The following is a 20,474-nucleotide window of genomic DNA, read 5'->3' as shown; positions in this document are numbered from 1 at the left end:
TTCATAGCCTAAAGATGATATATTTCACGCCATCGCCCGCATGTTTTCCTGCTCACAGCAAAGAAACATTTTTAATCCGATGCCAAAAATCCAGACTTTCCACTGAACTTTTGAGGAGACTTTGAAAAAGTCGCCCACACCTGTCCATGAAATAGCTGATGAGTTTTTAATCAGAATCAGAAAGAAGTTTATTGCTAAGTATATATATAAAATATTAAAGGGGACCTATTGTGGCATTTAATACCTGGTTTAAACAGGCCTTGAATGTCTTAAAAACAAGCTTTTGATTGTTTTTGCTATATAAATTTGAAATTCAGTCTCTGAGCCATGTCTTTATCTTCCCATTCTCTAACCTCATTATCTATATGGGATTCTGAGTGGGCGGGGCTATGATAATGAGGCTCTGTGCTGATTGGCTGCCTGAATGACGCGATACACCGCTACGAAAAAATGGCGGAAGCTCCGACCGGTGGAGTTACCGTATTTTCTGGACTATAAGCCGCTACTTTTTTCACAGGTTTTCAACCGTGCAGCTTATACAAAGGTGCAGCTATTCTGTGGATTTTTCTTCCACCGCTCGGGGCGCTCTAACCGGAATTAGAATCAAAACTAAGACAAAATAAATGCAAAGAAGAATACCCTTCTTCTTTAGCAGATAGAAGTAGGTAGAAGCAGATTTCAAACAGATAAATAGAAATAAATACCGGTTATTTTCTCTTGTTTCTGTCCCGTTTTAATCAGCAAAGTTGCTGCCGTGTTAAAAGACACTGTTAGGAAAGGATCTATTTAGGTACAAACATGTACATCATTTACAGTTCAAAATCCTTCTGTACATGTAGTAAATATCTAATCTAACAACATAAATATCTGTGGCTTGCATATCTTTTTTTTTTTAAATAGAGCGGATGCGGCTTGTATGCAGGTGCAGCTTATAGTCCAGAAAATACGGTAGTTGTGGGCATGGTTTCACACATCAGAGGCCAACCGATGTAAATCGCGCCGGTCGTTACGTAACGATGGGAGCAGAATCTTATTGGCTCGTAGATCCACATCACACTGGACGATCATCCGGGCGGCTGTACAGACACTGCAGAATTTGGTTGCTTTCCTCCTTCTCTGAGTTGGCAGGCTGAGGAGAGACCACTTTATATATGTTAAAGCAAGAAAAAACCTGTTTTTCAGAATAGGTCCCCTTTAAGTGAGATTAAATGAAGGAACTGACATTTCTGCACACATCTGAATACAAAAACCCTGAATTTGAATAACATTTATCTGGACCTCGTTGACCCCCGTGACTCTGCTCATTAGCTGTTTTTCCTTCACCTCTTCTTCAGAAATGTGGAGATGGAGGACGAGTGAGGAGGAACCTGGAGGTCACACAGCCGTGTCTGCAACAACCAAGTGAGTTCACTTTCAACTCCATATAAAACTAATTAAAATGACTTTTTTTCAGCAATGCTTTCCTTTTTTGAGAATAAGAAGCTTTCATTATGAAATGCATTAAAAAAAAAGAGTCTCTGAACTCTTGTCAAAAGAATAAAACTTTTAAACGACCTATTTAAACGGCCTTCAGGACCTAATTGCCCGTCTGGTGTTTGGTCAGAGTTGTTTTGTGCGATGATTTTCTTTCCTATTATTGCTTACAGCGCGCGGGCGGCTGTCATAGCAGTGAGCTGGTAATGTGCGGTGACGCCGGTAGGCCGTCGTAGGGCAGGGCTCGTCCTTTAGGAAGGCCTGCAGCCTGACCTTGTGGCCACAATCAGACGTAATGGCTCTCCGGGGAAGGTGGGGGGGCTGATCCTTTGTGTTTCCAAGAGGTCTGACCGTCCGACTGTCCAAACACCGGCACCGCTGGGCTTTGTGCTATTGTGACGGGTGCTCAGCATATTTTACTCCAAAAGGAAAGATGTGTTTTTGAAAAGAGACTCGTGTCTGACGTCATAATTAATATCTGGATTCACTGTCTGGGTAAAAAGATGATTTAAAACATGGATATTCATCTCCAGTGGTCTGTTTTTTCCTCCTTTTTTCCTTTTTCTGAAAAATAAGACCAGCTGATGTTTCAAAAATAGATCCATTACCATGTTAATTTGTCAGGTTTGTTTACAAGATTCAGTTCATTTGCTCATCAAGAGATTTAAAAAAGGTTACTATATATAAACAGGACAGTTTTTTTTCCTTTTTCTGATTTGATTTTATTTGAAGATTTTATTTCAAGCATGCATGTTAAAAAAGAGTACAAAGAAATTAAAAAACAGAATATAAAAAAAAATCTACATTCTTATATATGACAAGAGTTTCAATAAGCTTACTTATAAAACACCCATACCTACTTTAATAACTGTTCAATACTGATAGTGATATAATACTCAATTATATGTATATAAATATAGTCAAAATCAAAGCAAATCAAAGCAAACAAAAGAAAACAAAACAAACGCCCAGAATTTAATTGTGCTACTATGTATGTATGTACTAATTAAGGCTGGGTGATATGGACCAAAAGTCATATCTCGATATTTTCTAGCTGAATGGCGATACTCTATATATATATATCTATATTTTTCTGTGCCATAATTGGGGTTTCCCCCAAAGCATTATAGCATAGCATCTCTGTTAGCTTCATTTTTTCTGAGGCAAACCCTTAAAAAACAGTCAGTTTTAATACAAAGCCTCGTGCCAAATGTCACACAGGTTCCTTTATTAACAGAGGTCTGCACAATATCAACATGTATAAAACAAATGAAATAAAAATAAACTGCCTGCATATATAGAATAAAAATGCTTCTTGAATAAAATAAAACAAATATCCCTTTCCTGCATAACAATTAAATTAAAATACACAATTAATACAATGTAGACAGTAACAGGCAGACTTTTCCACTGAGGTTGACAGTTGTGCAAATAACAAAACATTTGTACAAATCTCAAATAAAACATTCAAGTCAATTTGTCACAAAATAAGTTATATCAAAATCATAAAAAAAAAACTTTTTTTTTTTAAATCGATATAAACGATATTGTCTCGTACCATATCGCGTTTGAAAATATATCGATATATATTAAAATCTTGATATATCGCCCAGCCCTATGCATAGTATTACATTATCATTACTTTACTATAATACTACAATATAATAGAGAACAATAGACAGCAATGGTATAACAATATACTTGAATAACTATATAAAAGTAGATATGCTGTATATACTGGTTCATATATTTACCTCCAATTATATACATACAAATTACTATAAATCTATATATCGACATATTTACATATAACTATAAATCAATATATATTAATAGAGATATAGATACACAAATACTGTACGTATAATACAACTCAATATATCCATATACATACCTACATACAACATATCTATATCCATAATATACATCTATATATCTTAGGGCTAGGCGATTTTGGACAAAAATAAAATCCCAATTTCTTTCTCTCAAAACCCAATTTTTGATTTCGATTTTTTTGGTAAAACTACAAAAGACAATGGAATAAATTGTTTCAAATATTTTATCTTTATTTTTAAAGAAAAATAGCAAACAAATTTCCCTATTGGGAATGAAGTGCAATTGAAAGATACTGTAAATCCTCCTTGAGTTTAGTAAAGTGACAACATTTACAATTTTTCTTGACCAAACAAAGATGACTAGACGAGCTCTGTCTGTAATGCAGCCAGCTGCAAAAAAGGAAAATCCATTTTCCGATTTTCCTTTTTTTAACATCGTCTTGATTAATAAATCCGATTTAGATTTAAAATCGATTAGAATCAGAATCAGAATCAGAATCAGAAAGGGGGTTTATTGCCAAGTTTGTTAACACACACAAGGAATTTGTTGTGGTGATGATTGGTGCAATACAGTAAAAATAAAAATATAAAAACAAACAAATATATGGAGATAAAATAAGAGATAGAATAAAATAAAAATGTATAAACAGAAATAAACAGAAATGTACAATATGAGGATTAAAAAGTGCCGGATATGAGTCTTAAGTCTTACGATTAATCGCACAGCCCTAATATAACATATCTATAGCCATAATATACATATATATATCTACATATATTAATACACATTTTGAAAAGAGACTTGTGTCTGACATCATAATTAATATCTCCATTCACTGTCTGGGTAAAAAGATGATTTAAAACTTGGATATTCATCTCCAGTGCCCAGTTTGTCCTCCTTTTTTTCCTTTTTCTGAAAAATAAGACCAGCTGATGTTTCAAAAATAGATCCATTACATGTTAATTTGTCAGCTTTGTTTACAAGATTCAGTTCATTTGCTCATCAAGAGATTAAAAAAAAAGGTTACTATATATAAACAGGACTTGTTTCTGGGCATGAGTGAGTGCTCCATTCAGAAATCCTTCCTGTTTGCTAGTTTTCCTGCAGAGGCCTGGTGTCTCCTCCCCTCCACCTGCACTGGAGCTTCTGCTTCCTGCTCCTGTTTATTCAGCTTTGCTGTCAAAGCCTCACTTATACAAACTAACAGAGCGACTGATTGGAGAAAACAGGTCTCTGGAGACGACGGCCTGCTCGGAGTCACTGTGATGTTTCTGTTTCTATTCAGGGTTAAGGAATGTCCCTCTGTTGGCCGGGGCTGCCGTCTGTCTGGGCTGCAGTTACCGCCAACGGCCGCTAGATGTCACTGTTTCAGCACTCAGTGCTCAGATTACAATTGTTTAATCAAACGTAGTAATGGCCATATGGGCTCAAATTAATGCCATAAGTATTTTGTATCTGTAAATAAACTTTGTACTTGTAGAAATATTTTGTGCGTGTGCAAAAAATATTTGTACTTGGAAAAAATATTTGTACTTGCAAAAATATTTGTACTACTCTAGAAGTACAAATATGTTTTGCAAGTGCAAATATTTTTTTGACATGCACAAAATATTTCTACAAGTACAAATATTTTTTTTCACACGCTAAAAATATTTTTTGCAAGTACAAATATTTTTTGCAAGTACAAATATTTTTTTGACATGCACAAAATATTTCTACAAGTACAAATATTTTTTGCACACGCACAAAATATTTCTACAAGTACAAATATTTTTTTTCACACGCTAAAAATATTTTTTGCAACTAAAAATATTTTTTGCAAGTAAAAATATTTTTTGCAAGTACAAATATTTTTTGCAAGTACAAATATTTTTTGCACACGCACAAAATATTTCTACAAGTACAAATATTTTTTTTCACACGCTCAAAATATTTTTTGCAAGTACAAATATTTTTTTGCAAGTACAAATATTTTTTGCACACGCACAAAACATTTCTACAAGTACAAAGTTTATTTACAGATACAAAATACTTATGGCATTAATTTGAGCCCATATGGCCAGAGGTGGAAAAAAGTACTGAAAAATTGTAATTGAGTAAAAGTATCTTTACTTTGTTTAAATCCTACTCAAAGTAAAAGCCCTGAAAAATATTGAATATAGCTAACTTGAATTTAAGTTTGTGCCTTGTGGACTATGCAATCATTATAATAATAATAATAATAATAATAATAATAATAATAATAATAATAATAATAATAATAATAATAATCAATTTTATTTATAGAGTGCTTTTAAAAGATCTCAAAGATGCTTATTATTCATATTGCGCTTTATGTTTAGGACCCCAGGAAGACTAGCCTGGCGTTTGTGCGTCGGCTAATGGGGATCCTTAATAAACATAAACATAAACATATGTTAACACTCAGTTATCAAAAATAAACACAATTTATTTATGTGTCAATTCAATGATTCAGTCATAAACCAAAATCCATTTTAAATTGAAAAATGTTGCTTCTTGTGTCAAAAATGTATATGCGATTAATTGTGATTAATTACAAAGCCTCTAATTAGTTAAATTCATTTTTTTAATCCCACCACTAATTTCTATGTTAAAGTCTCTGAATGTTGTGAAATCTAAAGTCCTTGTAAGGAACTGACATTGTAAAGTCAATGAATGACAAAAACTATTTATTAGAACAATTTAATTTACCATTACAATCGATTAACTGTAAAGTATTTTAACATACAATGCAAGACTACATTTTGCAGACATCACAGAGGCAAAGCTGTGTCTATAAATACAACAACAAACCTGTGCTATTACAGACGAGGCAAAGACAAGATAAGTCTTAAAACACCGCATTGCCAGAATGTCTTTCAATTACTGTGAGAAGAAACTGCAATATTGTAAAAGCATTACTGTCCAAACCTATTTGGAAAGTGTGGAACCAAAGAATAAAGGGTATTAACTGATGACGCTAAGCCGAAGAGACAAAGCGTGAAATATCTTAGTCTGCAAAAAAAAAGAGGTCAAAGTGCTGAGGAAAGATGGGATAATACGGAAAGGGCAAATTAAAAAATGTGCAGTGATTATTGGATTGTCTTTGAATTTAATTTCCGTGCAGACACGATGACTGCCAGACACTACAGTATATAATAAAAAAATAAAATAACAATGCTTCTTCAAACTGGGGATGTCAATGGATGATTTGCGGAAATTATTTGGTCCAAAGCTGGGGGCTCTGAGGAATTAAGATCTCCACTTTGTCGACAGAAGTGGGAGAAAATCCTGGAGTTTTAAGATAAGTAGAAAAAAAACACTAAATGTTTCTCAAAAGAAAGAAAGATTGGAAGAGATTTCCTGGTTTCAATTGAAGGAATTTGGAGGAATTTCAACTGTTAAAAGACAAAGAGTCTCAGATGAGCTCCAATCCCAGCTCTTCTCCTACTAAACATATAAATTAAACTGTTATTCAAGGTGAGATGCTCATTCCACTCCTCGATATTTATAGAAGCCAGAACATGGACGTATTGTTTGATTTAGAAGGAGTAACTTTTCTTGTTTCTGACTGCTGCCTGTGTTGAAAAGAGCGATTTTTCAGATTCTAAATCGATTCTCATATTAATTACTAAAAATCGATTTGTACGTCTAAAGATCAATTTTTTTTTTTCATTACTACATTTTCACAACTTTAATCCCAGTAGTCACATCATTTAATTCACACATGCGCTGTTGAGCTGTTGCAATTTCTTTCTTTTTTTGCACTTAGAATGGATATTTAAAGGAATATTTGAGTTGTTTATTTCTTAGTTATTTATTTCATACAAATAACTTTTGCTATTTTTTTTGTTTATGCCCAAACAAGGAATGTTTTGTTGGACGCCAGAATAACTGGTGCCATGTTTTTGCCTTTTAATATGTTTAACAGTATGAAAACAGTTAAAGTTTTCAGTTAGCATTGCTTTATATACTTTCTTGGGGTTAAATTTGCATAAAATGCTTAAAAAACATATTCTCAAAAATTAAAAACAGAGAAACAGAAAATGGAAAAAATAGAAACGGAATGTGTTAAAAAATAAAACCGTATTCTATACGTCCTCTATTTGCTGCCCTGGATCTGTTTGATAATTCTGACCCACGATGTTTCTGAAAGCAGTTCTATCAGCATTCTGGGAGCTGATTGGTCCTTACAGTATCATTAGCTGCAATACTTGCTGTTTAATCTCAATTACGGCTGTTCGATTAATCGATTTTAAATCGTAATCGCGATTATGTAATTAGAACGATGTTAAAACGTGAAACTCGTAGAATCGATTTTTCACTTTTTTTTTTCTTTTCTTTTTTTACCTTGTCTGCACACATATTAATGATTGATAACATATTAATGATTGATGGAAATACCTCTCAATACCTGCGACAAGTGCCCCATGGGAGAGGCTCTTTAGTGTAGGAGGGGGCGTTGTAACCATGGTGATAAACTAACATGCCACCGGGTAGACCGGCTCGTGTTCCTTGCAAAAAACTTGCAAATGTGAATAGCAAATGTAATGACTGAAATTACACACCTCTACCTCCTTCATGGGTTGCATTATTATTTAGCATGCAAACACCCAGTTTAGTTTAATTAGAAAATGTCTTGTTTTATTTAATTGGAAATATAACTTACTTTAGTTAGTTAGTTAGTTTAATTTAGTTACTAACTACTAACTAACTTACTGTATGTTTGCAAGTGCTGATTTGCTGATTATTTTTTTTCAGAGATAAAACTTTATATTTTATTATATTTTTTCAAACTTTTTTTCAACTTATTTTACAGAGTTTTGCACTTTATTCATTCATTTTTGGTTTAATAAGAGCAAAGTTTGCACTTAAAGCCCAATGGGGCAAATGTTCAATAAAAAAACAGCATATTTGAAATCATTTCTTTGCCTTTTGTCAATTCACAAAATAATCGTAATCTTAATCGAAAATCGGATTTTGAGAGAAAAAAAATCGAGATTTTATTTTTGGGCAAAATCGAACAGCCCTAATTCCAATATAATACTAGTATTAATATGTTGCACAACTACAGTCATATAATTCATGCAACAGCTCGAAAAACAGTTTTAATAACACTAACCCAAATCAATATCAAATCGAACCGAATCAAATCGTGATCATCGATTCTGAATCTTAAGAATTGGAATCGAATCGATTCTTGACATTTGAATCGATACCCAGCCGTGCCTGAAATGTGCTACTTTTACTCCACACTGCTCTCTAAACTGGTGTACAGACGTTCTTCAGTACTAGCATCATAAAGCAAACATGTTCCTGTCATGCTCGGTCAATAGATCACATCAATCCATCCTTAAGCTGATTTTTGTTGCTTGTTTTTGTTTTTTCAAACCTCTGGGAGTCATTTAGGAACATGTTGTCAAAAACAGCTGATGCACAGCGTCCTATTCAGCCCAACATGTGTACATTTGTACCTCGGATGCCGACGGCTCGGAGGAGGATGTGCCTCCTGGGAATTCCCTCCATAATGTACCCACATATATAATTGTGGAGAGCCAGCTCTTCCACAGGAACGCAGGCCTTAAAAGGAAATGACTGATACTTTATCTGATTATCTAAACGCTGCATATGTACAGTATGCATTTGTGTATGTCAGCTAGGGATGGGCGGTATGGACTAAAACATTTATCACGATAATTTCTGGCATTTATCCCGATGACAATAAAAGAAATACCAATTCAACTCCACCTTTGTAACTATAAATCTATCACCACATTCAAAACACTGCTCTAAAAGAATACTAAATACTACTAAACTACACCAATTAAATTGAATTAATAAAAACAATTAAATGAGTTACATCTGTACTGCAAAACTAATGACTCAGATCCTCCATGTTTGTTACACAAACACGTATCAATGGGAATTTATCCTTCTTTCTTTCTTTCTTTCTTTCTTTCTTTCTTTCTTTCTTTCTTTCTTTCTTTCTTTCTTTCTTTCTTTCTTTCTTTCTTTCTTTCTTTTTCTCTTTCTTTCTTTCTTTTTCTCTTTCTTTCTTTCTTTCTTTCTTTCTTTTTCTCTTTCTTTTTCTTTTTTTCTTTCGTTCTTTCTTTCTTTCTTTCTTTCTTTTTCTCTTTCTTTTTCTCTTTCTTTCTTTTTCTCTTTCTTTCTTTCTTTCTTTCTTTCTTTTTCTCTTTCTTTTTCTTTTTTTCTTTCGTTCTTTCTTTCTTTCTTTCTTTTTCTCTTTCTTTTTCTTTTTTTCTTTCGTTCTTTCTTTCTTTTTCTCTTTCTTTCTTTCTTTCTTTATTTTTCTCTTTCTTTTTCTTTTTTTCTTTCGTTCTTTCTTTCTTTCTTTCTTTTTCTCTTTCTTTCTTTTTCTCTTTCTTTCTTTCTTTCTTTCTCATGTCTTTCTTTCTTTCTTTCTTTCTCATATCTTTCTTTCTTTTTCTCTTTTTCTCTTTCTTTTTCTCTTTCTTTCTTTCTTTTTTTCTTTCTTTCTTTCTTTCTTTCTTTCTTTCTTTCTCATATCGTTCTTTCTTTCTTTCTTTCTTTCTCATATCTTTATTTCCTTCCTTCCTTCCTTCCTTCCTTCCTTCCTTCCTTCCTTCCTTCCTTCCTTCCTTCCTTCCTTCCTTCCTTCCTTCCTTCCTTCCTTCCTTCCTTCACGTACGTTGTGCGTGGATTTAACACAGAACCATAAATCAGTTTTACACAAAAACATCATCAACAGGAATTTATCATTTTTACCGTGAGATACAAATTCTTATCGTGGGGAATTTTTTTGGCGGTTTATCGTGAACGGTAAAATATCACCCATTCCTAATATCAGCCTGGATTTCATGGTTTCTTCTGGTGGCTGGTAAAGCTCCTCTCTGGAGTACTTCCCAGTTCTGGCAACATCCAACATCTACACGGGTTTAAAAGCTCAGGAACAGTGAACCGATGATGAGGAGAGAACTTTTACCATCATTTTACCCATTTTAAATAGAAATGAGGTCCACATGGAGTGCTCTAACACTTCACTGTTCAACTGAACAAGAAAGCCCCGTGACTTTCATGCAGTACTGGGAACAAGTATTAAACACTCGCCTGGCAAGGCCACTGCAGAGGTTTCCTTCATAATAGTCTGGCATAAAAATGGATTACCTTGATACAGGCATGATGTCAAAAACACTGAACATTGTCAATATATTATTGACCATGTTCCCCCACGGGCGGATATCACCTCTAATATCTCTGACATCTGCTATAAATGAACTCTGGATCAATGTTCACAATGTTAAAACTCTGAAATATTCTCCATTAGGAAGGAAGGAAGGAAGGAAGGAAGGAAGGAAGGAAGGAAGGAAGGAAGGAAGGAAGGAAGGAAGGAAGGAAGGAAGGAAGGAAGGAAGGAAGGAAGGAAGGAAGGGAGAAAAGAGGAAGGGAAGAAGGAATGAATGAAGGAAGGAAGGAAGGAAGGAAGGAAGGAAGGAAGGAAGGAAGGAAGGAAGGGAGAAAAGAGGAAGGGAAGAAGGAAGGAGAGAACAAGAGGAAGGAACGAAGGAATGAATGAATGAATGAAGGGAGGAAGGAAGGAAAGAGGAAGGAAGGAAGGAAGGAAAGAGGAAGGAAGGAAGGAAGGACAGAACAAGAGTAAGTAAGGAAGGAAGGAAGGAAAAAAGGAAGGAAGGAAGGAAGGAAGGAAGGAAGGAAGGAAGGAAGGAAGGAAGGAAGGAAGGAAGGAAGGAAGGAAGGAAGGAAGGAAGGAAGGAAGGAAGGAAGGAAGGAAGGGAGAAAAGAGGAAGGGAAGAAGGAAACTAATAGCATTTTTTTATTATAAAGCATCTAACTGACTCATTGTCAAACACTTTAAATTCACCAAAATACAAACGTAGTATTCCTCTGCCAGGCTACCAACACTTGAATCTTTTTTTCTTTTAAAAAACCTTTAAGCTGTCAAATAACCCCACCAAAGCAGTGATAATGTGTACATATGCTTTTACATCCATCAAAATCGGTGTGCAAACACATGCTTTTCCCGTCTGTTGTCCACTGTTTTCTCCCCTCCAGCACCCTGAGCATTTGAAAGAAAGCAATCATCACCTCTGCATTAGTTTCTCTCACCTGTCTCGGCTGCATTATACCGGGATTCTGGGGATACATTTCCCGCTGCCCCGGGGTGCATTAAATGGAGGACACAATGGACAGAATACACTTCTTTTCCTGCAAAATGTGCCACGTGTTTATTGAAACGGTGTTGCATGTGAGAACGGCAGCTGTGATGAGCAACTGCAAAGCCAAATATAGTGCACGCTTTGTCCACAGGGTTTTCTTCTTCTTCATAGATTGAATTAAAATAATGAAGGCTAACGAAAATGCAGCCACGTGGGACTCGATTAAAAAAATGAATTTAATTAAAGCAGCACAACGTAACTTTCAGCTTTTCTGAGTTTGGCGGCATCTTTTGGACAAAAGCGGTAGTGCTTTACCAGAAAGAACACTACGTTTCCCATGAGCACCAGCGCCTACTGCCGGAAAACTCCTGTCCCGTCGCTGCATTTGTTTTGAGAGAAGACGGGACGAACTTTTCTGTTTCACCAAGTGAACAGACGGAACGCAAAAAAAAATATGTTAAACTGCTGGAAAGGAACTGGAATTTACCGGGATACCTTAAACAAGGAAGCCAGGGAGTGGTATATGGAGAAAATAATGATTATTAACGGTCTGGATCCATATGAAATCCCTACTGAAGAATGGAGCTCCTCGTCGGAGCTCCACTCTTTAGAAGGATTTACTGCCGCAGTTCTGCACAACCCACGTCTCCGGCTACCTTGTTTAGGAGTGTTTGGCAGCTGCTTTGGTAAATGTTTGACTCGCCATGTGTTTCAATAAATTACAACATACAGTACATGTTTTGTATTACTCTTACTTCTCTTTTCTTTTTTGACTGCTATATTATGCCGAAGAGGCTCCGAGGCGTGAGCAATATTTTTGTTTTCCTCGTGAAATTATTTTTTTCCTCTGCAGCTACAAATAGAGTTAATATTTTTTCCCCAACAAACTAGTTTTATCTGAAGATTGGGGTTAATTGCACCACAGAGAGCTGGCCAGCAACTGCGTTTAGCTGGCGAAGTGGGGAATAAAACCCGTGTTTTGATCCGACCCGGTCTGTGTGAGTGTTTGTGGTTTACTGTGTGGAAGGTGTTTGGTCGTTACAGCCGCGATCCAAGCGAGCCGACGACTCTTTCACTCTTTTACTTTGTTATCTCAGATACTTGGCCTGCGTGGTTCTGCCTCCGAGCAGGAAAGCGGTGAAAAGTTAAACCATTAGGATCTTTTCCCCACGTCTGTTGTGTGGAGCTGCTGCAGCCACAACGCAGCAACGGGTTACCAGCTTCTGCAGAGCTGCGCTCCAAGCCCCGCCCATTTTCGTCTCGACTACGAATCGGGAAGGAGGGGGAAGTGACGTATGCCGTAAAGCAGTCAAAGCCGTAAAAAGTTGTAGTTTTTTAGTGTGGCAGGGTTCCTATCATGCTCCTCAAAGTTACATAGTGCCAGTGAAGGCGATACAGACCCCTCAGACCATGACAGAGGTTCATTAAACCTGTTGGAAGTTGATGTACCATCACAATGATGATGATGAAATATGATATTAAGGTGGAAAAGTTACATAGTGCTGCTTTAAAGTGACTTCTGAGAATGTGACAGCAGGATAGTGTTGGTGAAACAGCTCTGCTGGCGTCACGGAGGCGCTGAGATGGATTGTCTTTGATGGAGATGTCATTTGTTCAGTGACCTCTTGTCACTCACTGAATCTGCGGTCAGACTCTGTCCAGTTACTTTTCCAGTATTTATAATCATCTCTTGACATCATCTGTTTTGAAATGGCATCTCTTACTTTCTCTCTCTCTCTCCCTCTATTTTTTAATCTCATTACTTAGAATAATTTGCCCCTGAATGAAATGGAGTCTGTACAGTCGTGTGTAGCTGTCGAGGATTTCACACTTCCTTCTCTTCCTCCTACCCAGATAGTAGGGATGGGCGGTATGGACTAAAAAATGTATCACGATAATTTCTGGCATTTATCCCGATAATGATAAAAATGACGATGAAAAAAATACCAATTCAACTCCATCTTTTTAACTATAAATCTATCTCACTCTTAAGATCCGCCATGTTTGTTACACAAAAACCTCATCAACGGGAATTTATCTTTCTTTCTTTCTTTCTTTCTTTCTTTCTTTCTTTCTTTCTTTCTTTCTTTCTTTCTTTCTTTCTTTCTTTCTTTCTTTCTTTCTTGCTCATTTCTTTTCTTTCTTTCTTTCTTTCTTTCTTTCTTTCTTTCTGGCTCATTTCTTTTCTTTCTTTCTTTCTTTCTTTCTTTCTTTCTTTCTTGCTCATTTCTTTTCTTTCTTTCTTTCTTTCTTTCTTTCTTTCTTTCTGGCTCATTTCTTTTCTTTCTTTCTTTCTTTCTTTCTTTCTTTCTTTCTTTCTTTCTGGCTCATTTCTTTTCTTTCTTTCTTTCTTTCTTTCTTTCTTTCTTTCTTTCTTTCTTTCTTTCAGGCTCATTTCTTTTCTTTCTTTCTTTCTTTCTTTCTTTCTTTCTTTCTTTCTTTCAGACTCATTTCTTTTCTTTTTTTCTTTCTTTCTTTCTTTCTTTCTTTCTTTCTTTCTTTCTTTCTTTCTTTCTTTCTTTCTTTCTTTCTTTCTTTCTTTCTTTCAGGCTCATTTCTTTTCTTTCTTTCTTTCTTTCTGGCTCATTTCCTTCTTTCTTTCTTTCTTTCTTTCTTTCTTTCTTTCTTTCTTTCTTTCTTTCTTTCTTTCTTTCTTTCTTTCTTTCTTTCTTTCTTTCTTTCTTTCAGGCTCATTTCTTTTCTTTCTTTCTTTCTTTCTGGCTCATTTCCTTCTTTCTTTCTTTCTTTCTTTCTTTCTTTCTTTCTTTCTTTCTTTCTTTCTTTCTTTCTTTCAGGCTCATTTCTTTTCTTTCTTTCTTTCTTTCTTTCTGGCTCATTTCCTTCTTTCTTTCTTTCTTTCTTTCTTTCTTTCTTTCTTTCTTTCTTTCTTTCTTTCTTTCTTTCTTTCTTTCTTTCAGGCTCATTTCTTTCTTTCTTTCTTTCTGTAGTTGGATAAATATTCTCCTTCTATTCCTCAAGTGTAGCTTTCCTCTCCGTGGCGATAAAGGTCTTCTTTTTTAACTTCCACATATCATTTTTCCAGTATGGCATAAGGTTTGTTTGGGTATTCATTCGTGAGCACTTGATGCTGAAGGGAAAGGGTTTTATTCTTGTCTGGAGTTCATGTTCTCACCTTAATCTTTGGTATTTGGGAGGATTGGGAACAGTAACCTCACAAAATGTGAGCTGTCTGAAGGAAATAAAAGACATTCTTGTTCTGGATGAAATCCTTCTTCAGATTTAAAATAAATTACAGTGCAATAATCGTGAGGCACTGTGCCTGAACTGTTGACCAAAAATACTCTTCTTAACCAAAGTAACATTTATTCAAAAGCCAAAACATGATTGAGATAATTATATTGAGAAACATAACAAGTAGCACCAGGCGATTATTATTGATCTTGTTGAGCAGAAAACACTTGTGCTGTGGGTAAGAAACTCAGATAAAGCAAGAACTACCAGCTAAAGAAAAGGTTTAGTTTGGCCACAATATGAATTACTCATTTCTTTTTCTTCTTAAAGATTTTTTCAGGCGCTAGCAAGTTTTATTAAAAAGTGTAAAGTGGGTAGCTGGAGTGGAAGCTCGACCACTTGAGCACCTGAAACCTTGAATCCATTTAATGGAGATCTGGAACGTTTTCAACAAAATTGCGAGGCAGGGCGTCCGTGGACCCCTGAATGTCCTTCTGGTTATCTGATTGACAAAGAAATTACATTTCAGATTAGTTTTAAATGTATTTTCATGAGAAACCGGAGCTCTGCCGGTAGCTTTTTACGTTTTTTTCTCATATTTTATTGCAGGATTGTGATCCGCAGAGAACAAAAGGCTCAGTGCAGCTTGAACTTAGTGATGATCCATCATATGTTTTTCATTTGTCATTAAAATTGTTTATTTTATATATCTGATACAGAAATAAAAGCCTGAGAAAGAAATGCATGACTCACCTCTCTTAAAACTTTGCTTCTTTCAGGTTTGGATTCAGGTCCCTAAATAGCACAAAGTGTTATATGCCGTTGTATTTTGCTCCCATCACAATATCAAATTTCAAGATTTCTCATTTCAGCAGGTTTTCTTTTAATTAGGGGTGTAACGATACACTAATCTCACGATACGGTACGATACACGATATTGAGGTCACGATAACGATACAATATTATAGCAGTATTTTTTTAACAACCTTGAATGAGGAACATATGACTGGAAAAAATTGTCTTTTATTTGAAAGACACAAAATACAAAACAATGCTGCACGTTTGCCCTATTGTTACAGTTTGTAATGCTTTATAACTGTTTAAGTTTTAAAGAGAAAGCCAGGCCAACCATTTTCCACAAACTGAACTAAAACTAAATGTCAGGTTTGCATTATGATCTTCAGTTTCATACAAGTACAAATATTTAGCCACAAACTGAATAGTTTCTGTCATGTATGATTTGACTTTTTTTCTTTTCCAGAAATTTAACAACTAAAATTAAATAAATAAATAAAAGTAAATAAATACATACAATTTTACATCATAAAAAATATTGATTCATGCTCACCTTATAAGTGAGAGAGAGTAAGAGGAGATTTATTTATGTTAAGAAGGTTATTTTGGTAATTCAGGGTTCATTATTTTATAAATATATTCTTTATATTCTGATGTAAATCAGGGACTATAATGACACTAGTCAGTTTATCTGTAGTGATTAGTCTGTTTTAGATTGGGCGGAGTGATACGCCACAGTACGGCACTAGGTGCTGTGTTGATGTTCTAAAATCCTACACTGTTGAGGGACATTAAAGTACACTGGAACTCAGCAGATGTTTCCCCGTGTTTATCCTACTCACCACCCCAAAAAGGTTTAATTTAATAAGGTAAGGCTTAACTCTACACCAGCCTTACATCAGTAAAAGTTCAGAGCTCAAAACGGAACTAGTTTCTTCTGAGCGGAGGAAGATTTTGGTCCGCGGGTCGAGGCGCGGTCGTTTCTAGTCAAAACAATAGATTAATATTAATAACCAATATCGCGATACACTTTGTCACCTCCACGACACGTTTCGTGACGTTTTTGTATCGCAAAATTTCGTGGCACGATATATTGTTACACCCTTACTTTTTATATGTCAGAATATTTACTTTGCTATTGTTTAACTGACGCCTGCATACGTTGCTCTGTCATCTTTCTGTTTCAGCCTCACCGTGCTTCGACTTCGGCCTCTCCGGGGTCCTGGGCATCGCTTTCGGAGGATTCGTGATTGGAGTATTACTTATTGGAGCACTGTGGTTTATCAAAATTAAAACAGGTAAATGCGTGACCGAGGACACAGTTTTTTCTGCTCGAATATCGATCTGAGTTGATTAATGTGGGATTGAAATGGTTTTATTCTGTTTAACTCAGGGTATCCAACCAGACTGGACATGAGCTCGACTGCAGCCAGTCTTCCAGGTGAGGGACTTCACTTTTCTTCTATTTGTTTTTCTGTTTTTGGCCCCTCAGGTTCTTATTAGGGCTGGGCGGTATGGACTAAAAAATGTATCACGATCATTTCTGGCATTTATCCCGATAACGATAAAAATGACTATAAAACTGCAAAAAGGAATTTATCCTTTTTCTTTCTTTCTTTCTTTCTTTCTTTCTTTCTTTCTTTCTTTCTTTCTTTCTTTCTTTCTTTCTTTCTTTCTTTCTTTCTTTCTTTCTTTCTTGCTCATTTCTTTGTTTCTTTCTTTCTGGCTCATTTCTTTCTTTCTTTCTTTCATTCTGGCTCATTTCTTCCTTCCTTCCGTCATCAACGGGAATTTATCGTTTTTACCGCGAGATGACAAATTCTTACCGCGGAGAATTTTTTTGACGGTATATCGTGAACGGTAAAATATCACCCATTCCTAGTTCTTATTGGCTTGTATCTTTTTTTTTCCGTAAAGGATGTCCCTGCTCAAGAGCAAAGCGGCAGCCTGTTTCCACCAACCCGTCCCCCTCTGAGAACAGCAGCGCCAACGCGAGCATTGGAAGCACCCAGAGCACGCCGACGAGCAGCATGGCATGAGATAACAGCACTTTCTGCAGCGTCTCCTTCAAACTCATTCATCTGGGTCCTTTCTTTAGTTTTTTCTTTTGTTAATGCTCAAAAAGCATTTTCCCCCAATCCCCTGACCCCTTTAAATTCCTGTTTCAAAAAGCACAAGACATGATTTTTTGACGTACCGCATCTGAAATGGATGTGATCTGGGAGTTTGTAGCTGTGGATGTTGAGTGACCAAAGCTCTAGTCATTTAGTCTAGGCAGAATTTCTGAAAATGTGCTTATTTAAAGTGCTGAAGGCATTTTGTGAATATTTACAATATACAACATTTCTAGGGGTATTAAGGGGTGCTGAATCCAAATCTGCTGTATATGAAGCTCAAAAATGTCCCAAAATGCCTCAAAATTGAGAAATCCAACATGGCCGCCAGGCTGAAATCTATTTTTCAGTATATCTTTTTGACTAAACAAGGTACAAACATGAATTAAATGTACTTTTGTAAGTTTTCCTACATGACAACCTCTTTATCACTAATGACCACCCTTTTCTCTTTACTTGTGCTGATTATTGACAGGACAGGATGTTAAATTCCCATGTGTGAAAACCTGTGAACATTTAATTCAAGTTCGTAACTTTTTGTACATTTGTTTGTACATTTGACCTCAAAACAAAATACAAAGTAAATCGATTCTCATATTAATTCCTAAAAATCGATTCATATGTCTAAAGATCGATTTAAAAAAAAAAAAAAAAAAAGTTTTTTTTTCATCATTACATAAAAACTTTTGGTACTTTTTTGTTTGTGCCCAAAAAAGGAATATTTTGTTGGACACGAGAATAACTTGTGCCATGTTTCTGCCTTTAAATATGTTTAAAGGTATGAAAACATTAAAGTTTTCAGTTATAATTGCATAAATTGCCTATATTTTCTTTGCTTTAAATACTGTCAAAATACAAAGTAAGTAAAAGTAGCCTAATAATAATAATGAGTAATTATTTATAGTTAAAAACAACTCTTTTTTGCAATATCTAAGCAGTTTCTTCACATTACATCTCGATTTTGAATATGGCATCAAACTGCCCATGTAGAAAAACTTACAAAAGTACATTTAATTCATGTTTGTATCTTGTTTAGTCAAAAAGATGAAAAAATAGATTTCAGCCATGTTGGATTTCTCAATTTTGAGGAATTTTGGGAGATTTTTGAGCTTCATATACAGCAGATTTGGATCTAGCACCCCTTAATACCCCTAGAAATGTTGTCAGTTATAAATATTCGCAAAATGCCTTGGGGGTTCTGATTTTGTGAAAATTGACCCTGTCTATTAGCTTCTGATGCTCCACCTTTGCAGCCTCTCTGTGAAGTCAAACTCTCAGACAGGAAGTTAAAGAGGCCAAAATAAAAAAAAAATAAAAAAATCTGGCTCTCAGCAACAGGAAAAACAAACCATATCCCCCAAGAGCTAACAGGAAATTCACTGCATTCCTTTCAATGAATTGTGCCTGTGTGATGGCAGCACAATAACAGTTAAACAGGAGACAAACCGTCAAAAGACGGACCTTGAAACGCAGATGAAAAGCTGTTATGCCTACATCAGAATATGAAGGGGCCACTGGCTGTGTCAGTCCCAGAAAGTCATCGACAGTGTCATGGGGACTGAAAGATCTGAAATGTTTGGGTCTCAAATGAAATGCTCACCTCCAGGGGTATTTGTATTAATTGGAGTTAGGGCTGGGCGATATGGACCAAAAGTCATATCTGGATATTTTCTAGCTGAATGGCGATACTCGATATATATCGATATTTTTTCTGTGCCATAATTGGGGTTTCCCCCAAAGCATTATAGCATAGCATCTCTGTTAGCATCTCTGTTAGCATCTCTGTTAGCTTCCTTTTTTTCTGAGGCAAACCCTTAAAAAAACAGTCAGTTTTAATACAAAGCCTCGTGCCAAATGTCACACAGGTTCCTTTGTTAACAGAGGTCTGCACAATATCAAAATGTATAAAACAAATGAAATAAAAATAAACTGCCTGCATATATAGAATAAAAATGCTTCTTCAATAAAATAAAACAAATATCCCTTTCCTGCAAAACAATTAAATTAAAATACACTGCAATTAATACAATGTAGACAGTAACAGGCAGACTTTTCCACTGAGGTTGACAGTTGTGCAAATAACAAAACATTTGTGTCAATTTGTCAAAATATAAGCTATATCAAAATCATAAAAAAAAAATATATATATATTTTTTTTTTTAGAAATCGCTATAAACGATATTGTCTCGTACCATATCTCGTTTGAAAATATATGGATATATATTAAAATCTCGATATATCGCCCAGCCCTAATCGGAGTTCAAGGTTAATGGTTTACATCTACCTCTTATTACTGAGAAATCTAGAGATAAGTTGAAACTTAAGGCTAGATTTTTCTGGTGAATTGACTTTTCTTTTTTTTTTTCCTTATATTTCTTTACTTCTTTACCATCTATGGTTAACTTTAAAGTGGCCCTGTGGGTCATCTTTGACAACTTTATGGTGCCATTTCCCTGCAATCCAACGGGTGTTTTGCAGCCGCTGTATCCATTTTTGGCCCTAATAGTTAGAGGAATTATTAATATAGTGTTTTATTAATAACTTATCAAAACCAATCTAAAATATTAAGGAGGAAATTAAACATTGGCCGTAAAAGTACTTTATTGACATGGGCTCAGAATGCAGCCCATTTTTTAAAGTACAGTCCCACTTACTTTCTGAGATGTATGGCTGTATTCAGAGCTGAATAATGTGCCCATAATGACTCTCCAAATCACTGCGTATCAGTTTTCATACATCATACTTATATATAGACTTAAGCGTCATTCAAAGAGCTTTGTCCACAGGGAGGAGTTTCCCCAAAATAGTCCGCCCTCGAGGTCGAATTCCTGTATTTTTCCCTGGCTGCACAATATCCTTTCTCAGCAGAAACACTCATAAGCTCATCATCATTACCTTCCAATTTGCT

The 20,474-nt window shown here is 35.4% G+C and overlaps 1 protein-coding gene across 1 annotated transcript in view; it reads left to right on the top strand.

Moving 5' to 3' along the window:
• The window catches only part of eng (endoglin), a 117,650-nt gene extending 99,654 nt beyond the window's left edge, over window positions 1-17,996 (top strand). The window contains exons 10-14 of the mRNA XM_061733575.1: window positions 1,335-1,386; window positions 16,268-16,279; window positions 16,640-16,750; window positions 16,846-16,893; window positions 17,370-17,996. Of these exons, the coding sequence (XP_061589559.1) occupies window positions 1,335-1,386; window positions 16,268-16,279; window positions 16,640-16,750; window positions 16,846-16,893; window positions 17,370-17,491 (345 nt within the window). The 3' untranslated portion in view covers window positions 17,492-17,996. The remainder of the gene's footprint in view (window positions 1-1,334; window positions 1,387-16,267; window positions 16,280-16,639; window positions 16,751-16,845; window positions 16,894-17,369) is intronic.
• Window positions 17,997-20,474: the final 2,478 nt, after the last annotated feature.

The sequence above is a fragment of the Cololabis saira genome, chromosome 11 (assembly GCF_033807715.1).
Source record: "Cololabis saira isolate AMF1-May2022 chromosome 11, fColSai1.1, whole genome shotgun sequence".
NCBI classification, from domain to species: domain Eukaryota; kingdom Metazoa; phylum Chordata; class Actinopteri; order Beloniformes; family Belonidae; genus Cololabis; species Cololabis saira.
Note: the sequence above shows the minus strand (reverse complement) of the source record. Positions and strands in the feature narration are given on the sequence as shown.